This window comes from Oncorhynchus masou, chromosome 17, assembly GCF_036934945.1.
Source record: "Oncorhynchus masou masou isolate Uvic2021 chromosome 17, UVic_Omas_1.1, whole genome shotgun sequence".
In the NCBI taxonomy this organism is placed as follows: Eukaryota; Metazoa; Chordata; class Actinopteri; order Salmoniformes; family Salmonidae; genus Oncorhynchus; species Oncorhynchus masou.
In genome coordinates this window covers 11424849-11448448 of record NC_088228.1, presented here as the reverse complement: position 1 = coordinate 11448448, position 23600 = coordinate 11424849, and the positions used below count along the sequence as shown (strand labels likewise).

At 43.2% G+C, this 23600-nt stretch overlaps 1 protein-coding gene and 1 long non-coding RNA gene across 3 annotated transcripts in view; one reads left to right on the top strand and one right to left on the bottom strand.

Moving 5' to 3' along the window:
- Positions 1-15145, bottom strand: part of LOC135558457 (UDP-N-acetylglucosamine transporter-like) — a 36694-nt gene extending 21549 nt beyond the window's left edge. The window contains exon 1 of one of the 2 annotated variants that reach the window (XM_064992264.1): positions 14670-15145. In XM_064992264.1, the coding sequence (XP_064848336.1) occupies positions 14670-14687 (18 nt within the window). In that variant the 5' untranslated portion in view covers positions 14688-15145. The remainder of the gene's footprint in view (positions 1-14669) is intronic. The other variant, XM_064992265.1, reaches the window with a different exon arrangement.
- On the top strand, positions 12820-23594 carry LOC135558461 (uncharacterized). Its single transcript, XR_010458364.1, has 4 exons — positions 12820-13176; positions 13988-14066; positions 23102-23151; positions 23489-23594. It is a non-coding gene; the product is annotated as an uncharacterized LOC135558461 (long non-coding RNA).
- The last annotated feature ends 6 nt before the right edge of the window (positions 23595-23600 follow it).

Sequence of the window (23600 nt, the reverse complement as noted above, 5' to 3'; positions counted from 1 at the left end):
GGTTAAGTGCTGCAAAGAAAGACCTAGTTTTTATTTACCTTTATTTAACCAGGCAAGTCAGTTAAGAACAAATTCTTATTTTCAATGACGGCCTGGGAACAGTGGGTTAACTGCCTGTTCAGGGGCAGAACGACAGATTTTGTACCTTGTCAGCTCGGGGTTTGAACTCGCAACCTTCCGGTTACTAGTCCAACGCTCTAACCACTAGGCTACACTGCCACCCCAATTTAGTTGAGTTGCAGCTGGCCCAGAACAGAGTGTCTTGTTCTTCATTCATAAGAGACATTCAAGTGTTGGAACTTACAACTTATATGTATAATCAACTGACACGCACACACACTTACCCCAATAGACATGCCACCAGGGGTCTTTTCACAGTCCTAAGGTCCAGAGGAAATTCAAGGAAACGTACAGTATTATAAAGCGCCATGAGTGCATGGAACTCCCTTCCATCTTATATTGCGGCAAATGAACAGAAAACTTGGTTTCACAAAAACAAATAAAGCAACACCTCATGGCACAACACCTCTCCCCCATGTGACCTACTGGTTGTGTGTATGTACTGACATGTCCCCTACTGGTTGTGTGTATGTACTGACATGTGACCTACTGGTTGTGTGTATGTACTGACATGTGACCTACTGGTTGTGTGTATGTACTGACATGTGATCTACTTGTTGTGTGTATGTACTGACATTTGACCTACTTGTTATGTGTATGTACTGACATGTGATCTACTTGTTATGTGTATGTACTGACATGTGACCTACTTGTTGTGTGTATGTACTGACATGTGACCTACTGGTTGTGTGTATGTACTGACATGTGATCTACTTGTTGTGTGTATGTACTGACATGTGATCTACTTGTTATGTGTATGTACTGACATGTGACCTACTGGTTGTGTGTATGTACTGACATGTGACCTACTTGTTGTGTGTATGTACTGACATGTGACCTACTGGTTGTGTGTATGTACTGACATGTGATCTACTTGTTGTGTGTATGTACTGACATGTGACCTACTTGTTGTGTGTATGTACTGACATGTGATCTACTTGTTATGTGTATGTACTGACATGTGATCTACTGGTTGTGTGTATGTACTGACATGTGACCTACTTGTTATGTGTATGTACTGACATGTGATCTACTTGTTATGTGTATGTACTGACATGTGACCTACTGGTTGTGTGTATGTACTGACATGTGATCTACTTGTTATGTGTATGTACTGACATGTGACCTACTGGTTGTGTGTGTATGTACTGACATGTGACCTACTTGTTATGTGTATGTACTGACATGTATGTGGAACTGATAGATGCACACACACTACATGTTAATGTTTTTAAATGAATATAAATTGTAAAGTCTTTTGTCTGTCTTTTTCGTTATGCTTCGGACCCAGTAAGACTAGCTGTCGCCATTGGCGTCGGCTAATGAGTATCCGAATAAATCTAAACTAAGACACCAATGGACTTGGTAATCCTGTCTGCTGTCTCTGTCATGGTTGGACCCTTCAACAATGACATCAAGAAGTTGAGGTGTCCCAGGTGTAAGTCAAGGGGTATATTCTTTCCCTTCCCATTCCAAAACCTGGTCCAGGTAAGACTCTGTGCCAACCATGAGGAAAGAGTGGCAATGACTTACAAGGTCAGTAGAAGGGTGCTGTAGGCATATTGGCTAGGACCATAGGCCTTGTAGAACAACAGAGCTACAGTCTTGCTTCATTATGTTATTTTTTTTAGGTCCCCCTCACTAGACCTGGGTGTATTCATGACGGACACCGTATATCTCTCGTTTCCGTTTCCGTTTGGAGTCAACGGTTTCTGTTGCAAAACTTTTTTGAAACGTTTTGCAACAGAATCGGCGTAATGATTACACCCCTGGATGCATCGGACACTGTACTACCGAGTCATTATGTTCTCCCTTGCTTTACTTTGTATGTGTAGTCATTTCTGCAACCTGGCATATGGCACGGGAAACGCTTCCTCTGTAGAGGTTAGCCCCTGGATGTATTTCTGACGCCGGTTGCAATGTCAGTGATGTCACCAAGCATGACGAATCTGTACACAAGTTGTGACACAGAGGCATGCAGCCAGCTCCTCTTCACATAAGGTGAACCGCTACTGCCGTGGTCGGGAATGAAACAGTCTGTGACATCTTGTTGAGACAAATTGTAAAAAAGTACCCTTATTTCTTGATGCAATAGACACGACAAAAGAGCTATGATATTTCGATAATATTAAAATATAACATAATAACATGGTAAACCAATTGTAAAGGTATCTCATTGTTTTCTAGAATAAGAATATGTTTTCAGATATGTTGGGCATTTAATTTTGACTTATGCACTACAGCTAGCTAGTTAGCGAGCTGCAAGCTAGAGTCCAATTAATGTACAACGTAGCGAGACTCATTCAAATTATGTAGTTATATTTACAATTTTTTTAGATGTGAACCTCATCCACAACCATCCCCATTAGGTTTTCTCAATACACTGTTGATGCCAGCATATTCTGTCACTTGTCGTTCAGCCGCCAAGAATATAGGCTACCGAAAAACAACCTGGCAACATCCATGGAGGATGTCCGGGTCATTATTAATACCGAGCTTCATCACAGTGATCTCCAGCTGCACACACTGCAGCAGGGATTTTGGCCCACTCCTCCATACAGACCTTCTCCAGATCCTTCAGGTTTCGGGGCTGTTGCTGGGCATTACGGACTTTCAGCTCCCTCCAAAGATTTTCTATTGGGTTCAGGTCTGGAGACTGGCTAGGCCACTCCAGGACCTTGAGATGCTTCTTACAGAGCCACTCCTTAGTTGCCCTGGCTGTGTGTTTCAGGTCGTTGTCATGCTGGAAGACCTAGCCACGACCCATCTTCAATGCTCTTACTGAGGGAAGGAGGTTGTTGGCAAAGATCTCGCGATACATGGCCCCATCCATCCTCCCCTCAATACGGTGCAGTCGTCCTGTCCCCTTTGCAGAAAAGCATCCCCAAAGAATGATGTTTCCACCTCCATGCTTCACGGTTGGGATGGTATTCTTTGGGTTGTATTCATCCTTCTCATCCTTCTTCTTCCTCCAAACACGGCGAGTGGAGTTTTTTGTCTCATCAGACCACATGACCTTCTCCCACTCCTCCTCTGGATCATCCAGATGGTCATTGGCAAACTTCAGACGGGCCTGGACATGCGCTGGCTTGAGCAGGGGGACCTTGCGTGCGCTGCAGGATTTTAATCCATGACGGCGTAGTGTGTTACTAATGGTTTTCTTTGAGACTGTGGTCCCAGCTCTCTTCAGGTTATTGACCAGGTCCTGCCGTGTAGTTCTGGGCTGATCCCTCACCTTCCTCACGATCATTGATGCCCCACGAGGTGAGATCTTGCATGGAGCCCCAGACCGGGGGTGATTGACTGTCAACTTGAACTTCTTCCATTTTCTAATAATTGCGCCAACAGTTGTTGCCTTCTCACCAAGCTGCTTGCCTATTGTCCTGTAGCCCATCCCAGCCTTGTGCAGGTCTACAGTTTTATCCCTGATGTCCTTACACAGCTCCCTGGTCTTGGCCATTGTGGAGAGGTGGGAGTCTGTTTGATTGAGTGTGTGGACAGGTGTCTTTTATACAGGTAATGAGTTCAAACAGGTGCAGTTAATACAAGTAATGAGTGGAGAACAGGTGGGCTTCTTAAAGAAAAACTAACAGGTCTGTGAGAGCTGGAATTCTTACTGGTTGGTAGGTGATCAAATACTTATGTCATGCAATAAAATGCATATTAATTACTTCAAAATCATACAATGTGATATTGTGTCATCATAAAATGTGATGACACAATGCAAATAGTCTGAGTAGCCATTCGATTACCTGTTCAGGAGTCTTTTGGCTTGGGGTAAAAACTGTTGAGAAGCCTTTTTGTCCTAGACTTGGCACTAGTAGAGAGAACAGTCTATGACTGGGGTGGCTGGGGTCTTTGACAATTTTTAGGGCCTTCCTCTGACACCGCCTGTTGTAGAGGTCCTGGATGACAGGCAGCTTAGCCCCTGTGATGTACTGGTCTGTATGTACTACCCTCTGTAGTGCCTTGCGGTCAGAGGCCGAGCAATTGCCATACCAGGCAGTGATGCAACCAGTCAGGATGCTCTCGATGTTGCAGCTGTAGAAACTTTTGAGGATCTCAGGACCCATGCCAAATCTTTTCATTTTCCTGTGGGGGTATAGGCTTTGTCATGCCCTCCTCATGACCGTCTTGGTGTGTTTGGACCATGATAGTTTGTTGTTGATGTGGACACCAAGGAACTTGAAGCTTTCAACCTGCTCCACTACAGCCCCGTCGATGAGAATGGGGGCGTGCTCGGTCCTCCATTTCCTGTTGTCCACAATCATCTCCTTAGTCTTGTCTACGTTGAGGGATAGGTAGTTATTCTGGCACCACACGGCCAGGTCTCTGACCTCCTCCCTATAAGCTGTCTCTTTGTTGTCTGTGATCAGGCCTAACACTGTTGTGCCGTCTGCAAACTTAATGATGGCATTGGAGTCGTGCCTGGCCATGCAGTTGTGGGTGAACAGGGAGTACAGGGGGGACTGAGCACGCACCCCTGTGGAGCTCCAGTGTTGAGGTTTGGCGTGGCAGATGTGTTGCTACCTACCCTCATCACCTGGGGACAGCCCGTCACGAAGTCCAGGATCCAGTTGCAGAGGGAGGTGTTTAGTCCCAGGATTCTTAGCTTAGTGATGAGCTTTGAGGGTACTATGGTGTTGAACGCTGAGCTGTAGTCAATGAACAGCATTCTCACATAAGTGTTCCTTTAGTCCAGGTGGGAAAGGGCAGTGTGGAGTGCAATGGTGTTGATTTTAGCCATTACCGACCTTTCTGCGTCGCACCAAACGGTGGATGTCACAGACTTATTGCCACTCCAGTTACCACTCCTTTCAAGGGCTCTCTGCTCTGGAGAGGAAAGCAAGTCACAATTCTTGACCCCAGTCGCATGGGGCTCCTTCTTCCTTGCTGTCCATAACCACGTCTATCCATTCACCACGCTCTTGGTGCACCTTCATCCACTGTATGGCTTGTAGAGCACGCATTGTTTGTGTTTTTCAGAGAACCCAACTTCTGTTCCTTAGCCCAATTTACAAGTCTGGCTATCTCTGGCCTCATTGTTATCTCATTGCATTTGCTGCTGATTATTGTTATGGTTTTCGACTTCGATGTTGTCACCAACTAAACCACCCACACAGATTATCAGAGGATACTGATTGGTCCAGCCATACGGTGAACGGAAGGGAGGGGCTTAAACGGTTTGAATCTGATCATGGTGGGTACCCAATTGTCATACTTGAGTAAAAGTATAGATACCTTAATAGAAAGTTACTCAAGTAAAAGTGAAAGTCACCCAGTAAAATAATACTTGAGTAAAAGTCTAAAAGTATTTGTTTTTAAATATACTTAAGTATCAAAAGTAAATGTATTTGCTCAAATATACTAAAGTATCAAAAGTAAAAGTATAAATCATTTAAAATTCCTTGTATTAAGCAAAGCAGACGGCACCCTTTTCTTGTTTTAAAAAATTAATGATAGCCATTGAATTTCACAATTTTCCTGTTCTGCTAAGCATTCAAAATGTAACTAATACTTTGGGTTGTCAGGGAAAATGTGTAAAAAGTATAATATTTTCTTTAGGGATGTAGTGAAGTAAAAGTAAAAGTTGTCAAAAATATAAATAGTACAGTAAAGTACAGATACTCCCAAAAAATACTTAACTGATACTTTAAAGTATTTTTACTTAGGTACTTTATACCACTGGTTGTCATCAACTAAACCACCTCCACAGATTATCAGAGGACACTGATTGGTCCGGCCACGCAGTGAACAGAAAGGACGGGCTTAAAAAGTTTGAATCTGGCTGTGGCCAAACTGTATCCATGTTGTGAAACAGAATGTAAGCTCGCAAGATCAGGATGGTTCCGACGAGGCTAAGCTAATGTAGGACAGCATGGAGTAGCTACAGTGGTAAAGTTTTATAGGCTTTTCCAATGGAGGAAAGACATCCAGTTTACATTTGGGATCCACTGCACTGGGCCACCATTATTACAGTCCTAATTGTATCCCAATGACAATTCAATTTTGTGTGATTAGGAAACATGTAGAGTATTTCAGAAAGGTATCATGTGTTGGGCTAGATGTTGAAAGAGGTTACAGAAGACAGAAATGCAAAAAGTGCCCCACTTATTTTGAATTCACTCTAACCGTTGAATCAAGAAATGATTGTAGGCAGAACTTTTGAGAATAAGTAATACAATAGGCAGTGCTGTATCATGAGTACACTCACAGGTAAATGGTGTTGTCAACCCATTTACCTGGGACTGTATTCAAGATATAACACTGCCTCGCATGCCTTGTTGCTTTTAGAAATCTGTTGCCAACACATATTAAAATAGCAATGAATTACATATTTTCATTGAAATGTTATTTTGATAAAGTCCATTCATACAATTTCATTCTTCCACCAGAATATATAGTTCAGATAAAAATCTGCTTGTTTGTTATTTTGGTCACGTTGCTACAGGCACGACCAAGTCAATAATAATTTTTCCATTCCAGCTATGCAAAAGGAGTGGTTGTTCGTTCTAAATAGAATCAATAACGTTCTTGTCACTTACTAGCTAGCTAGCCAACTTCAGCCAAGTCAAACATTGAACCTGGACAATACAGAAGCTGCATTTGTTTGAGCTTTTTTTTCTATTGTCCTTTACTTGGATATTGTACAGATCTCCTTTATATTTTCTCCGTAAAAGCACATGGACATATGTGAAACGGATAAGCAAATACTTTGGGATTTAGTTCTATAAGTGAAAACTAGTGTTATGAATTTTGTCTAAGGCAACGTTAATAAGTAGTCTAGTCAAGGATGCGATGATAATGCATTATGGGCATTCTACACTTGAGACAGACCAATTAAAAGGGAACAAAAGTAAACCTTGAATTTAGAGGTTTAAAGAACGACTGCCTCTAAAAACAAACTAATCCCTTTGGAAACAACCCATGTGTCATCGATATGAGTGAAACATTTATTCTAGTGTTAAAATTGACTACAAAGTGTAACTAGGATAATTTTGGTCATGAAGTCAATATTGTCTGACACAGAGTTTAGAACCTGAGTGAGTCACAGCAAGTAATTTAAGGTGAGGTTTGGATTACAATTGTCAACAATTCATGCCCCCTTTTGCCAAGCTCCACGTGGAAATCGCTCTTCTGCCCACTTCACTTCCCTTCATTGAATGGGGCTCCGTTGTTTCATTGCCCCCAACGTGTTCAAAGGATCAAGGCAGTTTGAGACTGAAAACCCCTCTCCGGTTCGACAATGCAGGCTTCCAGCAGGATGTATCACCAACTATCAACTATGGTGTGTTTGCATGCCCTGAAGGACCCTACTGTAGTATGATCTAAAATAAAGCCGTGCGACCACGAGGTTCTAGCTCCAGCCTGTTTATTAACCTAACCCTTGCATGTCCTACATAGGTACGGATGCCCCCAAGGGACATCCTACTACATCTTCCCCTCTCCCATGAACAGGAACTCAACATGCATAACCACTGAAGCATAACTGAAATGCAATTTGGAAACCAGTATTATTCTCTAACATGCTACTTCCCATCCTGAAACCGTATGAAAGCATTAAATCACACAGTATGAACATTAACTTAGGTACAGTCTCTTTTTGCTGGGTATGTTCCCCAGCAGTAGGTTATCTCTTCACGTAACATAGTCTTTCAGCCACTCTGGTGGCTTCACATCCCTCTTTGGGCATGCTTGTGGCTCTGTGAGCATTCTCTCTCCTTCACCCTCTTTTTGTGCATTTTCTGTGGCGTCGGTATGTGTGGCTGGTAGATCTGTGTGGCTGGTAGATCTGTGTGGCTGGTAGATCTGTGTGGCTGGTAGGTCTGTGTGGCTGGTAGATCTGGAAGAGCTCTGAGGTGTGTTTTGTTTCTTCGTACCTCTCCTGAGCCTGTGTCCACCACATAGGAGCGTGGGGCATCCGCTTTCCTCAGCACTATTGCTGGTGTCTTTGAGTTTGTAATCCACACGCGTTGACCTTCGGCAGCTCTGGCCTCTCCTCAGCACGGTGTCTCCGATTAAAGTCTCCAGTTTGCGTTTGTTTCAGACGTTTGTCCCTCTCAGCGAAGGCCTTTCTGTTAGGCCACCGGGGTTTAAGCTGAGCCGGCGAGACAGGCAATGGGGAACGCAGCCTCCTACCCATCAGGAGCTCGGCAGGCGACAGCCCATGATGCAGTGGTGTAACTCTGTAAGCTAACAGAGCCCTGTATGGATCCTTGTTCTTTTTCAGCAGTCCCTTGACTGTTTTCACAGCTGTCTCTGCCTCACCATTACTCTGTGCATGGTAGGGGCTACTGGTCACATGTATGAAGTCATATTCTGTGGCAAAAGCAGAAAAGGAGCTGGCAGAGAACTGGGGAGCGTTATCTGTAGGACCTCAGCGTCCCCTTGCCTGGAAAAAACTGACTTTAATCCATTGATAACACCAGCTGATGTGGTTATGGGTGTCTTTGCTATTTCAATGTATCTTGAGTAGTAATCTACCACTAGCAGATAAGTGTCATTTCTCCAATAGAACATATCCGCCCCTACCTTTCACCATGGCCGTTTTGGCAGCTCTGTTGCCATCATTGGCTCCGGATGACAAGGTTGACATTTAGTACAGACCTCACACTAGGCCACTAGCTTGGCAATCTGAGTACTCAGACCAAGCCACCACACTGACTGTTGAACCCTCAGTCTGCATTTGGTTATCCCCATGTGTCCATCATGCACTCTGTCTAGCATTTCTGGTTGTAGAGTCTCTGGGATAAATATCCGTTGTCCTTTCATGAGAAGGTCTCCATTACAGTGGAAGTCACTTTGGTGAACCCAATAGGGCTTCAGCAGCTGAGGCAGTTCCTCCTGCCTGGGCCATCCCTTTTTGCACTGCTGCACTATCTGTCGGCAGATGTGGTCTCGTTGTTGCTCCTCTGCAATCTGCTGCAGTTTGGTCTGAGATGCAGGTAGACTGTCCCTTATTGCATTAATGGACACCTGTACCTCACCCTCTAGACATTGCTCCTCCTCTGATAATGGACGTTTAATTGGGGCCCTGTAGAGTGCATCTGCTGTGATCAGTGCCTTCCCTGGCACATATACCATCTTGTAGGTGAACCTCAGTAATCTGAGGCGGAAGAGCAGAACTCTGGGAGGCAAGTCGTCCAGTGCTTTTGTCCCTAACAGAGCCAACAGTGGTTTGTGGTCAGTCTCTGCTGTAAACTGCAGGCCAATAAGGTATTGGCTGAGCCTTTCACATGCCCATGTGATAGCCAACGCCTCCTTCTCCACTTGAGCATATCTTTGCTCTGTGTCGTATAAGCTTCGGGAGATGTATGCTATTGGACGCCACTCCATGTTGTCCTGCATCTGTGTGAGGACCGCTCCTAGCCCAAAGGATGATGCATCTGCTGATACTTTTGTCTTAGTGTGGGGACGGTACCAGGCCAGCACTCTCTGTGAGGCCAGATCTCCTTTGATTTTGTCAAACGCTACCTGTTGCATGTGACCCCATGACCAGTCATTCTCTTTGGCTAGTAAGTCTCTCAGAGGTTTGGTTGTATCTGAGAACTGTGGGAGGAACTTACCCACATATGTGGCCATGCCTAAGAAGGTCCTGACTTCAGCCACATTCTGGGGTCTGGGCATATCTGTGATGGCGCTGATCTTCTCTGGGTCCGGCTCTATTCCAGCTGCACTGATTTTGTGTCCCAAGAACGAGACCTCTGATTGTGCAAAAGTGCATTTTTCATTGAGTGTCAGGCCAGTCTCCTGGAGTCGGGTCAGTACTGCTGTAAGCCTTACATCATGTTCTGCTCTGTCCCTCCCTCACAAGAGCACATTGTCCGCGTGTACTATGACCCCACTCAGGCCCTCCAACAGCTGGGACATGCGTCTTTGGAAATGCTCAGGACCGGAAGCGATTCCAAATGGCAAAACATTAAAACAGTAACGGCCAAACGGTGTTATAAACGTTGTGATGCCCTACTCTCTGATGACAGCGGTGTTATAAACGTCGTGATGCCCTACTCTCTGACGACAGAGGTGTTATAAACGTTGTGATGCCCTACTCTCTGATGACAGCGGTGTTATAAACGTCGTGATGCCCTACTCTTTGACGACAGAGGTGTTATAAACGTTGTGATGCCCTACTCTCTGATGACAGCGGTGTTATAAACGTCGTGATGCCCTACTCTCTGACGACAGAGGTGTTATAAACGTTGTGATGCCCTACTCTCTGATGACAGCGGTGTTATAAACGTCGTGATGCCCTACTCTCTGATGACAGCGATGTTATAAACTTTGTGGTGCCCTACTCTCTGACGACAGCAGTGTTATAAACGTTGCGATGCCCTACTCTCTGACGACAGCGGTGTTATAAACGTCGTGATGCCCTACTCTCTGACGACAGAGGTGTTATAAACGTTGTGATGCCCTACTCTCTGATGACAGCGGTGTTATAAACGTCGTGATGCCCTACTCTCTGACGACAGAGGTGTTATAAACGTTGTGATGCCCTACTCTCTGATGACAGCGGTGTTATAAACGTCGTGATGCCCTACTCTCTGATGACAGCGATGTTATAAACTTTGTGGTGCCCTACTCTCTGACGACAGCAGTGTTATAAACGTTGCGATGCCCTACTCTCTGACGACAGCGGTGTTATAAACGTCGTGATGCCCTACTCTCTGACGACAGAGGTGTTATAAACGTTGTGATGCCCTACTCTCTGATGACAGCGGTGTTATAAACGTCGTGATGCCCTACTCTCTGACGACAGAGGTGTTATAAACGTTGTGATGCCCTACTCTCTGATGACAGCGGTGTTATAAACGTCGTGATGCCCTACTCTCTGATGACAGCGATGTTATAAACTTTGTGGTGCCCTACTCTCTGACGACAGCGGTGTTATAAACGATGTGATGCTCTACTCTCTGATGACAGCGGTGTTATAAACATTGTGATGCCCTACTCTCTGATGACAGCGGTGTTATAAACGTCGTGATGCCCTACTCTCTGACGACAGAGGTGTTATAAACGTTGTGATGCCCTACTCTCTGATGACAGCGGTGTTATAAACGTCGTGATGCCCTACTCTCTGACGACAGAGGTGTTATAAACGTTGTGATGCCCTACTCTCTGATGACAGCGGTGTTATAAACGTCGTGATGCCCTACTCTCTGATGACAGCGATGTTATAAACTTTGTGGTGCCCTACTCTCTGACGACAGCGGTGTTATAAACGATGTGATGCTCTACTCTCTGATGACAGCGGTGTTATAAACATTGTGATGCCCTACTCTCTGATGACAGCGGTGTTATAAACGTCGTGATGCCCTACTCTCTGACGACAGAGGTGTTATAAACGTTGTGATGCCCTACTCTCTGATGACAGCGGTGTTATAAACGTCGTGATGCCCTACTCTCTGACGACAGAGGTGTTATAAACGTTGTGATGCCCTACTCTCTGATGACAGCGGTGTTATAAACGTCGTGATGCCCTACTCTCTGATGACAGCGATGTTATAAACTTTGTGGTGCCCTACTCTCTGACGACAGCAGTGTTATAAACGTTGCGATGCCCTACTCTCTGACGACAGCGGTGTTATAAACGTTGTGATGCTCTACTCTCTGACGACAGCGGTGTTATAAACGTTGTGATGCCCTACTCTCTGACGACAGCGGTGTTATAAACAATGTGATGCCCTACTCTATGATGACAGCGGTGTTATAAACGTTGTGATGCCCTACTCTCTGACGACAGCGGTGTTATAAACGTTGTGATGCCCTACTCTCTGACGACAGCGGTGTTATAAACGTTGTGGTGCCCTACTCTCTGACGACAGCGGTGTTATAAACGTTGTGATGCCCTACTCTCTGACGACAGCAGTGTTATAAACGTTGTGGTGCCCTACTCTCTGATGACAGCGGTGTTATAAACGTTGTGGTGCCCTACTCTCTGATGACAGCGGTATCTGCCAGGAACCTGAGCGGGCATCCAGCTTTGTGAAGACTTGTGAGCCATCCAACTGAGCCAGTGACTGCTCCACTGATGGTAAGATGTGTCTCTCTCTGAAGAGTGCCTCATTTAATTTAGTCATGTCCACCCAGATCCTTATTTCCCCATTGGCTTTTGGGACAACCACCATCCCTGCACACCAGTCTGTGGGACTCTCTATTTTAGACGCCGCCCCAATGTCTTCCATCCTCCCCAACTCTTCCTTTACTCTGGCCAATAAAGGGATAGGCACCCGGCAGGGGGTGGTAAGGGCACAGGGGACAGCATCCTCTTTCAGGTGGATTTTGTAGTCACCTTCTGTCCTTTCTAGACCAGAAAACACTTTTGGGAATTTCTTTTTGAAAACCTCACCTGGGTCCTCCAGTTCGCTCACTCTCTCAATGAGTTGCAATGCTTCAATTGCTGGCAGCCCCAACAACGGTCTGGCTAGAGAGTCAATGACGAAGACAGGCTGGAGGGCACTTTTGTCTTTACTCTCCAGTTTAATCACCAACTGCCCTTCCACTGGTAGCATGTTATTACTGGGCAGTTTTTTGTTTGTAGAGAGCAAAGGGCCATCTCTGCTATAGCTATACAGCCTAGTTGGGATAGCTGTCACTGCTGCCCCAGTGTCTAGTTTAAATGACACAACCTCCCCATTGAGTTTAATGTCTGAATGCCAGCCAGTATTGTTTCCCTTTACTTCTCCCAGAAAGATGCTGTCCTGCTGTTCCTCCTCTGAAACCTCATGCATTTGCTTTAATCGACAGACAGCTGAAAAGTGTCCTCTCCTGTGACATGTCCTGCATTCCGCATCCTTTGCTGGGCAATCTTTCCATCTGTGGAAAGGGGATTTCCCACATTTGCGACAAATATTTGAACTAGCTACTGTTGCGGTCTGTGATTGTTTTCTCCACTCTGTCTCTGTTCTGTGTTCCCCTCCATTTTTTTTAGCTCTGTATGAAAATGCATGTATTTCCTCACTCTCTTCGTTCTGCAAGGAGCTGCTGTCGCGCAGTATCGTCTGCTGTCTTTTTACTGTCTCACTCTGCCTCACCTGGTTTACAGCTTTGGACAAGGTAAGCTGGGAATCCAACTGTAACTTTTCAGAAAGTGATATATTTCTTATTCCGACTACAATCCGATCTCGGATCAGCTCTTCCCTGAGCGCTCCAAACTGACAATGTTCTGCTAGTTTGTGAACAGCTGTGATAAAACTGTTGTGGTTTCACCCCTGCTCCTGTTTGCGCATATTAAACCTAGCTCTCTCAAAAATAATGTTGTGTCTCCCTACAAAATGCGTTTCAAAACCGTCTTTAACGGCACTGTGGTTAAGTTTCTCTTCCTCGGTCAACGTTGAAGAATTTAATATATCCTCGGCTTCATCACCCATAGAGTAGATCAGTGTATTAACTTGAAATGCCTCATTTTTCACATTTAAGCCTGATGCTACCCTGTACCTTTCAAAGCGCCTGATCCATTTTGGCCAGTTTTGAATGTCCATATAAACAAAATTCTCAGGGGGACTAATGCGAAATCCGTCAGCACTAGCCACTGGCCTGTCCGTGTTTGCGCCAGAGCCCGTTGAATTTGGAGTGGCAAACCCTGAAATCCCGCCAGCTTCTTCCTCTTGCAACATGTTGCTTAGCAATAGCTTAGTCCTTGCTCGTTAGCTAGCAAAATAATGATATGCGCTGTTTATCTCCAACACTGTGCCCTCCCTGCTTTGAAACAGCCTGAATGTATGATTTACTTGGTACCTCCTTCACGTTTATGTGAATTTTAAAACCACTTCTGACACCATGTAGTATGATCTAAAATAAAGACGTGCGACCACGAGGTTCTAGCTCCAGCCTGTTTATTAACCTAACCCTTGCATGTCCTACATAGGTACGTATGCCCCCAAGGGACATCCTACTACACCTACCATGCGGTATAAGTGTTTGGAGTTCGTTGGTCCCCAATGGTGGTGAGTATATCGGTAGCTAGACCATAGACTGCTGTTTATGTATCTGGCTATGTATATTTTGATAATCATTATCATCGCTAGCGTAGCTGGCTAACATTAGCCTACCTCAATACAACTCGGATTAGTCTTAGATGACACAATGACCTTTCAAAAGAAGGCAAATAATTAGTAGGACAACATTTAGTCATGACTGTGATGTTGCCAGATTGACTGTAGAGGCAGTATAACTTTAGCCAGCTAACTAAGATTAAGGAGACCACCGTATTTTAGCTAGCTATCATTACCATTGCTAGCTATTACTGGGGCGGCAGGGTAGCCTAGTGGTTAGAGCGTTGGACTAGTAACCGGAAGGTTGCAACCTGAGCTGACAAGGTACAAATCTGTCGTTCTGACCCTGAACAGGCAGCTAACCCACTGTTCTTAGGCCGTCATTGAAAATAAGAATTTGTTCTTAACTGACTTGCCTGGTTAAATAAAGGTAAAATTTAAAAGTAAAATAAAACTGAACCTCATGCACACATAAGAGCCAAAGCCCACTTAGTCTCAAGACCAAGAAAAGACCACAATGTCCTTTCACTAACATGTCCAATTTATCCAACCTACCTTTTCTGAGCAACTCATAACACTCCCCAACCAATAAAACAAGACAAACCATAGCAGGACGGCTGAGAAGGCAACGTGGCTCCTGGAGGTAAAATCAGCCAGTTCCCCTAGGAGAGGCAGGATGCCACTCCTTCCTATGTGTTAGCGCTCAGTGACTGGAGTGCCAGATGGGAGAAGCAAATTCAGTAATGTTGCAAGAGCTAGGTCAAATTGCTGAAAAGATGCCGATGTTTATTCATCCTGACTGGACCAGCCATAGGCTCACTCACAGGCAGGCACAGCTCTTAAAGGAAAAATCCACTCAAAAACTATGTCCACTGTTGATACAGTCCCAAAATGTTTTGCATTTCAGAAATAAAGCTTTCAAGATATAGGAATTTCAAAAAAGCTAATTGTGACTTGCCACATCAACACAATGCAAAGGAACTTATAATTCTATTCAGGCTCCCGTGCAACAGTCTTCGGGTTTCTGCTGAGTGCTTCAAATAAATGTGTATCTGATTGGAACGACTTTTTCCTGTTCATCCAGTTTAGCATTTTCCCATCGGCACCTTTACTAACCTGTTTTGGGATTGATTGACTGTACTTATTACCTTAAAGCTGCAATGTGTAACTTTTTCGGCAACCCGACCAAATTACCATAGAAATGTGTGTTATAGATCTGTCATTCGCACTGAAAGCAAGTCTAAGATGCTGTAGATATGTTTTATGTGGGCGATTTCTATGCTTCCTGTTCTTAAGTTAAGTTTTTGAGTCTTTTGGTTTCAGCTTTGTACACCAGCTTCAAACAACTGAAAATACAATAAATCTAAACTAACTATTAGTTTAGATTTAGTACATTGATGTTCTACACTCTATTGCTCTATTCTCTATTGCTTGTTTTTAGCAACCAGGAAATGGCGGAGCGATTTCTACATATTACACCTTTAAAGTTTTATTTTTTTTACCATTGATATATTCGTGAAGACCAGTATGAAGGGGATCTACTTTCAGGTATGTATTTTACAGCTGCTACTTTCGGTAAATGAGTAGGTAACTGTGGGTGCAGGGAGAAGGGCTAAAGCTGAAAGAGCAGAGCAGAGACAACGCAACAACACACTAGCCTTCTTGTGTAGACACTCTCAAGCTGCTGCCAGTGGGGAGTGGCCACACAATCCCTCTGTGTGTGTGTGTGTATACCGGGAAGGGGAGGAGGGTGTGGGGATGTCAGAGCACCGGGTAGCCAGAAAGACGCCCTTCACACACGTACACACACACACACACACACATGGGTTCACTCGCACACGCACAAGCATGTGCACACGCAAAAACACACACAACCACTCTGTCTTCATAGGAACCCTGGAAGTAAACACACATTCCCTCATTCCAGTGGCTTAGCACTGAGGACCCAATGAACACACAGTTGAACGGTTACACACTCACACACCTATTCCCAAAAGGCATTATACTGCACACTGTTCACTAAGATACTTTGTAAGTGAACACAGAATCCTTTTTTGTGAATTATTAAGCATGAGTCTAAATGAATGGCAATGCCCACTGGGCACAGACAGACGTCAATTCAACGTCTATTTCACGTTGGTTTTAATTGAAATGATGTGAAAACAAAGTTGATTTAACCAGTGTGTGCCCAGTGGGTGATGTATGATATACAGGCATTTACCCCAGCACATTTGTTTAATTTGGTTTAATTAATTTGAACGCAAAAAAGTTGAAAAAAATGGGCAAAGTAGGCCTACTGTTTTTAGACTGACTTGCCTTCGTCATTCGTCAACTCGCGCACTATGTCCATCTGATAAAAGTGCTGCAGTGTGCGTGCGTGCGTGAGTGTGTGTCTTTACCAATCAGATTCACGGAAATCACAGGTCGGGCATGGCGCATCCACTTCCATCCAATATTATTTTAGCAAACAAGACAATAACTCCAGACAGCAACAAGCAAAAACTCTTTACACAAATGTTGTAGCAGCCTACCTAAACGTTAGCAATCAGATAACTATAATAATATTAGTCTGATCAACTGTAGGCCAGAGGTTCAATTCGCTTTACCGTTACGCTACGTTGCGGAGCAGTTTATACTGAAAGACACGTTTACCCAAAATGCATTTTTTTTTGTGTTGACCAAATCAAATGTTATTTGTCATATGCTTTGTAAACGAAAGGTGTATACTAACAGTGAAATGCTAACCAACAGTTGAAGTCGGAAGTTTACATACACTTAGGTTGGAGTCATTAAAACTCGTTTTTCAACAACTCCACAAATTTCTTCCTGCAAGTCGGTTAGGACATCTACTTTGTGCATAACACAAGTAATTTTTCCAACAATTGGTTACAGACACATTATTTCACTTATAATTCACTGTATCACAATTCCAGTGGGTCAGAAGTTTATATACACTGAGTTGTCTTTAACCAGCTTGGAAAATTCCAGAAAATGATGTCATGGTTTTAGAAGATTCTGATAGGCTAATTGACATCATTTGAGTCAATAGGAGGTGTACCTGTGGATGTATTTCAAGGCCTACCTTCAAACTCAGTGCCTCTTTGCTTGACATCATGGGAAAATCTAAAGAAATCAGCTGACCTCAGAAAAAAATTGTAGACCTCCACAAGTCTGGTTCATCCTTGGGAGCAATTTCCAAATGCCTGAAGGTACCACGTTCATCTGTACAAACAATAGTAAGCAAGTATAAACACCATGGGACCACGCAGCCGTCATACCGCTCAGGAAGGAGACTAGTTCTGTCTCCCAGAGATTAATGTACTTTGCTGCGAAAAGTGCAAATCAATCCCAGAACAACAGCAAAGGACCTTGTTAAGATGCTGGAGGAAACAAGTACAAAAGTATCTTTGTCCACAGTAAAACGAGTACTATATCGACATAACCTGAAAGGCCACTCAACAAGGAAGAATCCACTGCTCCAAAACCGCCATAAAAAAGCCAGACTACGGTTTGCAACTGCACATGGGGACAAAGATTGTACTATTTGGAGAAATGTCCTCTGGTCAGATGAAACAAAAATAGAACTGTTTGGTCATGACAATCATTATGTTTGGAGGAAACAGGGGGAGGCTTGCAAGCCGAAGAACACCATGCCAACAGTGAATCACGGGGGTGGTAGCATCATGTGGGGTGGCAGGGTAGCCTAGTGGTTAGAGCATTGGACTAGTAACCGAAAGGTTGCAAGTTTGAATCCCCGAGCTGACAAGGTACAAATCTGTCGTTCTGCCCCTGAACAGGCAGTTAACCCAGTGTTCCTAGGCTGTCATTGAAAATAAGAATTTGTTCTTAACTGACTTGCCTAGTTAAATAAAGGTAAAACATAAAAAATGTTGTGGGGGTGCATTGCTGCAGGAGGAACTGGTGCACTTCACAAAACAGATAGCACTATGGGGGAGAATGGTGTCAAGACATCAGTTAAAGTTAAAGCTTGGTTGCAAATGGGTCTTCCAAATGGACAATGACCCCAAGCATACTTCCAAAGTTGTGGCAAAATGGCTTAAGAACAACAAAGGTATTGGAGTGGCCATCACAAAGCCCTGACCTCAATCCTATAGAAAATTTGTGGGCAGAACTGAAAAAGTGTGTGTGAGTAAGGAGGCCTACAAACCTGACTCAGTTACACCAGCTCTGTCAGGAGGAATGGGCCAACATTCACCCAACTTATTGTGGGAAGCTTGTGGAAGGCTATCTGCAACGTTTGACCCAAGTTAAACAGTTTAAAGGCAATGCTACCAAATACTAATCGAGTGTATGTAAACTTCTGACCCACTGGGAATGTGATGAAATAAATAAAAGCTGCAATAAATAATTCTCTCTACTATTATTCTGACATTTCACATTCTTAACATAAAATGGTGATCCGAACTGACCTAAGACAGGGAATTTGTACTTGGATTAAATTTCAGGAATTGTGAAAAACTGAGTTTAAATGTATTTGGCTGTGTATGTAAACTTCCGTCTTCAACTATACGTGTCCTTTTCCAACAATGAGTTAGTTGATAAAAGTCACCTTGTCCTAGAAAGATTTACATGATTATCAAAATGTCACGCCAGGGTAAGCCTACACAAAACCCAGCCCTTATTTTAAGTGTTTCTAAAATCCCCTATGGGAAAAATGAATGGTGGAAAAACGATTGGAACCATTTCCCTGTTTGACCACTAGGTTTTATGGGTATTATAACACCTCCACTGTGGGGCTGTAGTATTTCCCAATCCACAACCCCACTCCTTCCCATTTTTCAATTAGTCGTTCAGTCCAGCGCCTTTTCTGTTCGATTGAACGTTCCAGAACGTAAAAACTTACTGAATGCAGACCTGGTGTGCAAAACTCCTCCCACTCCCCTGCTACTTGGACAGAAGCCTACTCCTTATTGGCCGCTACACACCTCAGTCAATGTAATCAACCAGATCACATCCACATGAAAGAGGTGGGGCTATCCCTTTTATGCCCCCAGTATCTGTTGTAAAGCAGACTGAAGCATGTTTCTCGCTAGGATTCTTTTGCAGTATTACATTAGCACCTTGTTGCAAACATTCCTACAGCATGATGCTGCCACCACCATGCTTCACTGTGGGGATGGTGTTCTCGGGATGATGACAGATGTTGGGTTTGCGCCAGACATAGCATTTTCCTTGGTGGCCAAAAAGCTACATTTTTTCAATCTGACCAGAGTACCTTCTTCCATATGTTTGGGGAGTCTCCCACATGCTTTGGGGAGTCTCCCACATGCTTTGCTTATTTTTTTCTTTCAGCAATCGCTTTTTTCTGGCCACTCTTCCGTAAAGCTTACGATTTAAAGTGGTCCTATGGACAGATACTCCAATCGCCGCTGTGGAGTTTTGCAGCTCCTTCAGGGTTATCTTTGTTGCCTCTCTGATTAATGCCCTCCTTGCCTGGCCCGTGAGTTTTGGTGGGCGGACTTCTCTTGGCAGGTTTGTTGTGGTGCCATATTCTTTCCCTTTTTTAATAATGGATTTAATGGTGTTCTGTGGGATGTTCAAAGTCTCTGATATTTTTTGATAACCCAACCCTGATCTGTACTTCTCCACAACTTTGTCCCTGATCTGTTTGGGGAGCTCCTTGGTCTTCATGGTGCCGTTTGCTTGGTGGTGCCCCTTGCTTAGTGGTGTTGCAGACTCTGGGGCCTTTCAGAACAGGTGTATATATACTGAGATCATGTGACAGATCATGTGACACTAAGATTGCACACAGGTGGCCTAATTATGTGACTTCTGAAGGTAATTTGTTGCACCAGATCTTATTTAGGTGCTTCATAGCTAAGGGGGTGAATACATATGCACGTACCACTGATGTGTGATTTGATATTCCAAATTTGACTTCTGAACTAATTTAGGCTTGCCTAAACAAAGACAAATACTTAAACAATTACTATTTTAGTTATTTAATTGTTATTAATTTGTAAACATATGTATAATTTTCTTTTCACTTTGACATTATGCAGTATTTTGTGTGGATTAATGATAAAAAGTACAATTAAATGTATTTCAATTCCACCTAAAATGTTAAATAAGTTCAAGGGGATGTAGACTTTCTATAGGCACTGTAGATGTATATGGTCTGACAGATTGTTGTGCATATATAGTAAGTGAACTTCCCTTGTTTGCTAATTGTGTAGCACTGTCGCGTTTGGAGCATTTCAGTTTGGGTATGTTTTCCTTTTAATTTCCCGTGTGCCTCTGTTTGTACCTAGACAAACCATTTATATCACTATCATATTTCATCTACTGTTAGCTGTGACATTTGAAGCTTACAAAATACCTAAAAAACTTAAAAACAAGATAGATCAAAAGTAAAGTTGGGAATTGTCAGGGACCTCACAATATTATCCCAATACTAACGGTCACTATAGAAAGTCTACACACCCCCTTGGATTTCTTCACATTTTATCGTTACAAATTGGATTCAAATTAATTTTTCACCTAGCGTCTTGCCAAGTCAACCAGCGGTTTTCTCTCAGCTCCTGGTTTTTCCTTGTCTCTCTTTTTCCTCGTCCTCCTGGTTTTGACCCTTGCCTGTCCTGACTCTGAGCCCGCCTGCCTGACCACTCTGCCTGCCCCTGACCTCGAGCCTGCCTGCCGCCCTGTATCGTTTTGGACTCTGCCTGTCCCCGACCTGCCTTTTGTCTATCCCTTGGATTATAATAAATGTGTCTTCATCTGGGTCTTGTCTTGTGTTGTGATACAAACAAGCACATGTGTCTGTAGTTGGTGTTCTTCAACTCTAAAATGCACTAGACTGTAAGACAAAATCCACAAAAAAAAAGACATGGTCCCAATGTCTAAATAGTGAGGTCAGGGGCTAGTTCAAACTGCAGCAAGATGGTTCTCCAGGTGATGAATGGGAGCAGAACACAGGAAAGCTAAATAGGTTGTGAGACAAAAGTGAAAGACAAGAATTAATCAAAGAAATCATCACAGCAAAGGAATTTACACTTAACAAAAATATAAACGCAACATGCAACAATTTCAAAGAGTTTCAGAAAATCTGTCAATTGAAATGAATTCTTATCTTTCGATTTCACATGGCTGGAAATATAGATACCTTTTTTTAAAGGTAGGGGTGTGGATCAGAAAACATGTCAGTATCTGCTGTGATTTTTTACTTATTTTCTACCATAATTTGCAAATAAATTCATTAAAAATCCTACAATGTGATTTTCTGTATTTTTTTCCCTCATTTTGTCTGTCATAGTTGAAGTGTTTCCTATGATGAAAATTACAGGCCTCTCTCATCTTTTTAAGTGGGAGAACTTGCACAATTGGTGGCTGACTAAATAGTTTTTTGCCCCACTATATTATTAAAATCCACTGAAAATCTTGTTGGTAATTCATCCCATACACAGATGCAAACAGGTTGATTTCTTGGCAGTGTCTCCCTCAGATCATCCCAAACATAGGCTTCACTCAATTACTGGGGTGACAGTGACAGTCAGACAGACAGACAGTCATGTACGCACACTCACGCACACACACGTGAAAGGAAGAACACCCGACACATAGGTTCTACAAGCAGAGGAAGTGGAAGACGTTTTTCTGGATTGGAAGTCATTTGTATGTGTTTGCCAGGATCTATACTATGACTGAACAAAAACCGGTCAAACAAGATTGTTTAACTATGTCACGAGTACAGAGCTACTGCTAACTACCTTATGGGCCTGTCACATACCTGTATATTCAGGGCAGAAGAGAAACCTAAATCCAAATGCTGATGTGGATACTTTTCTAAGAGTAATGGGGGTATACATATCAACAGCGCACCTATTGACTTTGATGGGAGTTTGTTTGAAAAATAAATATTTATCTTGCCACAAAATGTTATCAGAGAACAAATCTGATTGAGTAAGAGGATAGACCTGAGAAAATGAGCCTGATAGGTGTAACGTTAACCAAGAGGTGAAGGCCCAACATAAAAAGAATAGGGGAGACATTCAGTGCAGCTTCATCTTTACTCTTTTTGGATGGCTGAAAGGGTCTCAGAGGGCTCCTTCCACTTTAGCCGTGATGCAACCAAACCAGCTTGTTGGGACATTCGACTGTTATATAACTAACACCGAATGTTCCAACAAACTTGCTTGGTTGCATAGCAGCTACTTCCACTAGACCCCAATTGACAGCTCTCTAACTTTACTTCTCTCTATTTTTTAAAAGATATGTTGCAGTAACTGGGGCGCTGTCAAATTATCATTTTGTTTGATTTAAAGTTTTCTTTTCTTTACGTGAATTAAGGGCAAAACAAAAGATTAATTCCACAATCTGTAGAATTGTAGCTGTAGTTGGAAACTTTTATCTGCAAAACGTCCTGGCTAGGCTACATGTTATGTTACTGTAGCAACGATTCTTCTCAATCTGTGACTGTAGTCTACAGTGTAACATTCTGAATAACCAACAATGTAGCTGGAAACACCATGAAACAACACAATGTCACAACATAATAATGTAGCAAACAACAATGTAACAGTATTGTAAATACAATGTAACAACATGATAAGCTATAAGACTTGCAGATAAGCTTCATTGCGTTACTTGCTATCGCGCAATCTTGACCCAAACGTGTTCAGAATGAAGGTAAGCACAGTCCCAACTTTACCTGTGGTAGGATTCAATTGGAGTGTGTGTGTGCTGTGGCAATGTGTTTTTCAACCCTCTGAAATGTCAATTAGATTGTGCATTTTTTATTTTACCTTGGCAAGTCAGTTAAGAACAAATTCTTATTTTCAATGACGGCCTAGGAACAGTGGGTTAATAGCCTGTTCAGGAGCAGAACGACAGATTTGTACCTTTTCAGCTCAGGGGTTTGAACTTGCAACCTTCCGGTTCCTAGTCCAACACTCTAACCACTAGGCTACATTGCCGCATCTGTGACTATCTACAGTATTTAGTGCTTTGTGGCATTGACTGTTCCTTAGATGTGCATGTGGGACCAGGGATTGTCACAGACCCATCTCCTTGTCACTAGGTAAGTGTTGGGTTTTGATTGTGTCTACTTTTTTATTTTCTAGCATCTTGTCATTGCTCAAACCAGCTACACTGTCCCCAAATCCTACATTATTTATTTAATCAGAAATATGATAGACTTTGTAACCTGGATTGACTCTTCAAAAATTAACTGCATATTTGACCAACAATGATGTGAGACCACTATCAAAACAAACTGCACTGTCACACTTATCTTGACAATATGTTTGAAAGCTCAAAAGTTCCAGGCATACGTTTGGATGAAGTAGTCTATGATGGTAAATAGTGTTGTACAAATGGGGATTCTGATCGTCTCATTGGTGCCTTTTGTTTTCCAGAAGGAGAATCTTGTGGTGCAGACCTAGTGACCGACTGGGTCACTGAAGAGGCTTGCATGCTTATGTGTGCATTTCAAGTATGAGCATGTGTGTGCATTTAATCGTGCGACTA